This window comes from Aplidium turbinatum, chromosome 15, assembly GCF_918807975.1.
Source record: "Aplidium turbinatum chromosome 15, kaAplTurb1.1, whole genome shotgun sequence".
In the NCBI taxonomy this organism is placed as follows: domain Eukaryota; kingdom Metazoa; phylum Chordata; class Ascidiacea; order Aplousobranchia; family Polyclinidae; genus Aplidium; species Aplidium turbinatum.
The window spans coordinates 11,581,715-11,587,786 of record NC_137486.1 but is presented as its reverse complement, the minus strand read 5'-3'; the positions used below and the strand labels follow the sequence as shown (position 1 = coordinate 11,587,786).

The 6,072-nt window shown below is 38.0% G+C and overlaps 1 protein-coding gene across 1 annotated transcript; it reads left to right on the top strand.

The window, feature by feature from the left end:
- The first annotated feature begins 315 nt into the window (after positions 1–315).
- Positions 316–1,168, top strand: LOC145783973 (arylamine N-acetyltransferase, pineal gland isozyme NAT-3-like). The gene is made up of 2 exons (XM_082595733.1): positions 316–783; positions 899–1,168. Exons 1-2 carry the CDS (start codon positions 454–456, stop codon positions 1,166–1,168), a joined length of 600 nt encoding a protein of 199 aa, XP_082451859.1. The 5' UTR covers positions 316–453.
- The last annotated feature ends 4,904 nt before the right edge of the window (positions 1,169–6,072 follow it).

Sequence of the window (6,072 nt, the reverse complement as noted above, 5' to 3'; positions counted from 1 at the left end):
TCTTGATGCGTTTAGCTCATAGCAAGAAGAGCAAGGCAGGCAAAGAAAACCCCACAAAGAAATCCTACCACGGGCAAAGCCATTTCAAGCGCAACGCACCATAGGCCTTGCACGACTCACAAAATAGATAGGCTATAACTTGACGACACTGAAAACAATGACGAAAACAAATAAAACAAACTAGCAAAAACAACATCATCATCTTTCGGAAATTCAATTTTACCTAGGGAAAGTTATGTCTTGAAGATATCAAGCGTGCTTTGATAAAAGTTGCGTTGATAAAGCGATAATTTTAAACCCCAGTCAGCTAAACTCGTCACTTCCACACTGATCCAACGTAGATCCTCACTTGTGATCATCAAGATCACGCCCATCTCTGTATATATATATATAGGCTACCCAATACCCACGTTAGTTTTACTTTTCAGAAATTGAAATCTCTTGTTGCTGATCATGAATGTGGAAGATTATATTAAACGATTGAAGTATACAGGTTCTTTAGAACCTACTTTAACTACACTGAATGAGCTATCAAAGGCTCACAAGCGTGAAATTTGCTACACGAATTTGAATTTGTTTGGTGGTCCAAGAACTGTGCTGGATCTCAAAGTAATTTATGAAAATGTTGTAACCCACAAATTTGGAGGAATTTGCTATGAATTGAATGGTTTGTTTGCTTGGCTACTGGAAAAACTTGGATTTACTCTTACGTTTGCAGAAGCCAAGTTTTATCGCAGTGATATCAAACGGTTTGGAGAATCGTACTATCATTGCTTTCCTGTGGTATGTAGCTTATTTCTGATATTCTTTAATGTTTACATTTACACTTTCGGTACCTGCAATGATTTAAAGCTTCTGCAATGAAAGTATGATTACCAGTAGCCTACTGTAACTTCAGGTTCACTTTGGAAAAGATGAGAAATATGTAGTTGATCCTGGATTTAATTTGGTTGGACCATTGAAGGTTGGGCATATGGAGCTTCATAAAGAAGCACATGGTGTATATCGAAATCGAGTGGTTCCAGAAAAGGAAAACCACTTTTACATTGAACGTCATAAGAAGACTGTGTTAAATGCAAAGGGCAAGTACATGGTCATTTGTTCAGTTTTTATTTTTGTTTCTCTGAGTTGGCTGTTGCTAGATGTGCAAGTAAAGGATAATTTATAGGACGTGGCGAGGTTTACAAAACAACCGTTCCACATAGGGAATTCTGCCCTAATTCAAGAAATTTCAAAGTCGCTGTCTTAAACTTGCAATTTGGGAAATTTTGAAGTCCTGGGCAGAGAGTAAAATTCTAACTTTAACCTTAATCCTATCTTAACTCTAATACATCCATGGCAACACCTGTGATGAAACAAAGCTTTTTGATCGCATCTATGGCAACCAGCGCCTTACAATTTACAAATAGCCACCTCATTATTTATACTTATAGCAGTGCAGTGACGTCACCAGCACCAAAAACCTTGCGATTTAAATCAAAACACCCCTTCTACAAATAGAATTATATACTATTTGAATAAGCTTAACTAAAGATGATCTAGCTGCTAGCTGACCGACATCGATTTTTAGCTGTTTATGATTACATTGACTCATGTGAAAATAAATTCGTTTGTATTACAAGACATGTAACCAAGTCGTTCATATCAAGCATTGTTGTGGGTTTGACACCTGTCAGAAGATATTTCATTTTCATGACAAAAAGCTCGTCATTAATAAAAATTAAACAAAAGTAAAAATTTATATTTTATTTTTAAACTTTAACCCAGAATTGTTATTAAATCAGTATTGTCACAATACTAAAGAAGTATTGTCACATTTGTCCTCTAATTTCTCGTAAGAAATAAATAGACACTGTTTGTTTTGCTGTTCCTCCGGTCCTCCGTGCGTCCACTGAATATAAACGAAAGAAGCAAAACAATTTTAATTTGATTCATTTCAGTAGTGGAGGCCTCAGGGCCTTTAGCTGATGGGGGGACCAGGGCACTTTTAGATTGGGGCCCCGTGCAAAAAAAATTCTCGCGCAAAAAAATTTTTTGGCCCAGGGCACCTGCACCCTCTGCCCCCCTAAATCCGGGCCTCGGAGGCCTGCTAGCAAACCAGCTGATACTGAATTTTTTATTTCGTGTCATTGATCACATGCTCTGCCTCATGTAAAGGTGTGAGTCTGCTACTATTCGGCTAGTCCGATTCGGCTAGTCCGATTCGGCTAGTCCGATTCGGCTATTACCCTATTCGGCTACAGCCCGATTCGGCTAGTCCGATTCGGCTAGTCCGATTGGGCTAGTTCCCTATTTGGCTACAGTCTTTATCGGTTAGTTCCCTATTCGGCAATTATTTGAAAATCCAACGATAATCCTTCTGTAACCCTTTGCATTCCGACAAAGAAAAACAAATTGAAATGAAATTGAGCGAAAATGTTTGAACTATTAAATTGAACGGTTTGCTCACATAAAAGAATGTTGTAATATCGTTTCTTTTATAGTTGAAATCAATCATTATCAATGATTTTATTTTTCGTCATTAACGCGTCCGGGACGAAAAAGATACTAACTACAAAAATCGATATACAGTAGACCTACCAGCACGTTAACGAACGGGAAAAGGTGGCAAAACCTTGAAAGGTTTGAAACGTGCCTGAATGAAAAATTATGTAGTAGGCTATATATCAGTAGTTAGCACGGCCGCAAAACCCAAAAAACAAATAACAAAAAATAAAACAAAAACAGAGAGAAGCACACATGTAGTAATGAATGACAGCCTAAAGAAAAGTGTTGTGGATTGAATTTGCCAGTTCCAATATTGATGTGGATGAGCAGTCATAATAATAATAATACAATGGAGAAAGAAAACCGGACATAAAAGAAACCCATCCTCAGGCAAAAGCCCGTTTCGATGTGGCCCAGGAGAGCAGGTGTTGAGCTCTTTCTATGGTTAGACTGCACATCACACAGTAGCCTAAGACGATTGAGGTTTGATATCCAGTTTAAGTTGTTGTAATCATCGAGGCTTTAGATGAGTGGGGTTTAGACCTAACCATTGAGATCTTAAAACTAAAAAGCGAATTAAATTTATTTTTGAACTATTAATGTTTGCTCAGATAAAATTGACAATTGACATGTACCATGCGTCGCCGTCTGCATGCAAACTTAGAATATATTAGAATCCTCAACTATTACAAAATTCTAAATCCAACGACGCCTTCTGTTTATTTACAGTAGAGAGTTTTGTGATTTATTTCACAATAGTTGAAATTCTCGAAGCTTTAGACGAGTGGGGTTTAGACCTAACCACTGAGATCGTAAATCATATTTATGACACCGGTAACATCCCTAGTGATATGGTACGTTCCATATTCATAACTTTACCTAAGAAAACCGGAGCAACAGAATGCTCACTCCACAGAACAATCAGCCTTGTGAATTACGTAACAAACAGCTTATTCCGAATCATGATGATGAGATTGAGACCAAAACTACAATCGGAAATTTCAACAGCACAGTTTTTATTTGTTCCAGACAAAGGGAATTTTTACATTAAAAATGATAACAGAGAGAATGATAGATGTGTCCGATCTCCAGATCTTATCAACGCTTACAGTGGGATGATTTTGAGAGACATCGAATATATGAATGGAGTAAAGGTTAGGGTACAAAATGTAACAAACTTGAGATACGCTGATGAATGATGATACAGTCCTGATAGCAGAATCTGCAAACGATCTACAGGACTTATTAAATTGTGCTGTCAATAACAGTACACCAATGGGTTTAGAGTTAAATTCAAAAACAGAATGTATGACCGTATCAAAAAAGAAAACTTATCCAAATTGCAACCTTACACTCAATGGTGTGTTGCAGTGAAACAAGTTGATAAATTGAAATATCTTTGGTACACTATAACTTGCGATGGTAAAGTGACACTGAAATTAAAAAGAGAATCGCTATAGCAAAGGATACTTTCAGTAAAATGAGCACAGTCTTCAGGAATCGCAACATGACAACAAAGACCAAAATTAAACTTTTGAAAGCATATGTAGAATCAATTCTAACCTACGTATGTGAATGCTGGACAATAAGTAACGATATGATAATAAGAACAGTTAGAAGGCGCCAGATGCAATTTGTAGGTCATATTCACAGACATGGAGATTTGGAAAAATTGGGGATGGGAAAAAGAAGCAGTGGTCGACAAAGATTAACTTATTTAAACAGGTTGAATCAATGGGCCACAAACACAACAATCAAAACGAACGATTTTGTACGAATGGCAAATGACAGAGAAGTTTGGAAGACCATGATCGCCAACGTCTGTATCAGATCAGACACATAATCATCATCAATCGTTTCTTTTACATTCCGACAAAGAAAAATAAATTGAATTGAAATTTATCGAAAAATAAAAAGCGAATTAAATTTATTTTTGGACTATTAAATTAAAATGTTTGCTCACATTCACATAAACTTGACATGTATCCTGCGTCACCGTCTGTATGCAAACTTAGAATACATTCGATTCCTCAACCATTAGAAAATTCCAATCTCTAGTTTAACAAGTCAATACAATCAATACATAACAAGTAAGGTGGGTCGAAACGGACCTTCGAAACGGTCCTAGAGTCCAAATTTCGAGCCACCCTAATAACAAGTCAATGCAATCAATGTGAAATAACAAAGCAAACAAACAACAATTCATGAGTCCATTTGAAAATTATGGCTGATACCACACAGGAAGTCCCACATGGACTGAGGTGGAACTTCGCCATGCCCATCAAACCGAACGACAAGCTTCTTGATGCGGTCGTCAGCATCTCTGTATTTTTTTAACTTGCGAGGTGGACTATGGCCGGCAATCATTCGGGCGTGCTCCATATCCCTTGACTTTTGGATTGCCCTAAATCCGTCGATTAACCTCCACAGCGTTGGGTGTTCCATGCCCAATTCGCATTTGAGGCGCCGATGAGCTGCCTCTGCGTGATTGTTGGTTCTGTCCTTAAGGGAATAAAAGATTACATTCAACCTGGTTACACTTTTTATGATCAGGCTACGGTACGCTTTGTGTAACATAAAATCGAGAGCTAGCGACCAATAGTCAATTAGTCATGCAGAGTTGGAGACAAAATCTTGTCCCGTGCAGCTTATAGGTCGACCCTTGCTTTTCAAATTGAAAATCTGGACCTACATTGGAGCATAGCCTATACGGTATACGAAAATGTGTTTACAAATCTCAAGAACTTTTACCAACGTCACTTACTTGGTCATGAATCACCCGGTCATGGACATTCCACATTGGAACTGGAAAGATGGCCGGCCGACGTCCACCGTTCGATTGACGAGACGGACGACCTGTGAACATACGCAAGCATTTAAATGGTCAACTTCAATGACAACTAAGACATAATATCAGAAAAGAGAGAATGTTTATTTGCCTTTCCATATCGCAAGTCAAAAACAAATTAGCCTACATAGGCAAGAACCATCAATCAACCTTTCGGGTTTTGCGTCAATGTGTTTCTTACTTCTAGTGATTGAACAATCCGATTCCGGCCAAACTCCGGACTTTATTTTCAACTCCGGCTCCGGGCCGGAGGTGTATGTGTAAGCTGCGTGTGTGTGGCTGTGGTCAGGTTCATGGCCTTGGATAAATCTATTTTTTTGCATCATTGTGGTTCAGCAGCAATGCAAGAATAGGCTACAAAGGTTGGTTGTAACATTGGTCAACCCTGTAACGCCCAAGAAAAAAAATCAAATTTTCAAAATTTTTCTAACTGCAAAAAATGAAATTCCGTCGTTCTGAATTAAACGCAAGCAAATATGAAGAAAATGGCAGTTCTTACCAACGTAAGTATCTTCCAACCAGTCGACCAAAACCTTCTTGTTCGAGAGTCGTTCGGTCTGTTCTCTCCCTGCCGTCTCTTTTTTAAATAGAAATCTTTTTGGTTTATATATGTTACGAGTATTTATCAATTCCCCGCTTGTTTCATAATACAGTGCCTTTTTATCAGCAATATCCTATGATGGGAGTTATGAAATCAGAACGGTTACACAGTTATGTCGTTTCAGAAATATGGATGT

What these genes read in the sequence shown, in the direction of transcription:
- LOC145783973 (XM_082595733.1), top strand. Translation starts at nt 454, where the DNA reads ATGAATGTGGAAGATTATATTAAACGATTGAAGTATACAGGTTCTTTA. An exon ending in ACTATCATTGCTTTCCTGTG is followed by an intron (nt 784 to 898) that starts GTATGTAGCTTA and finishes CTGTAACTTCAG; the next exon opens with GTTCACTTTGGAAAAGATGA.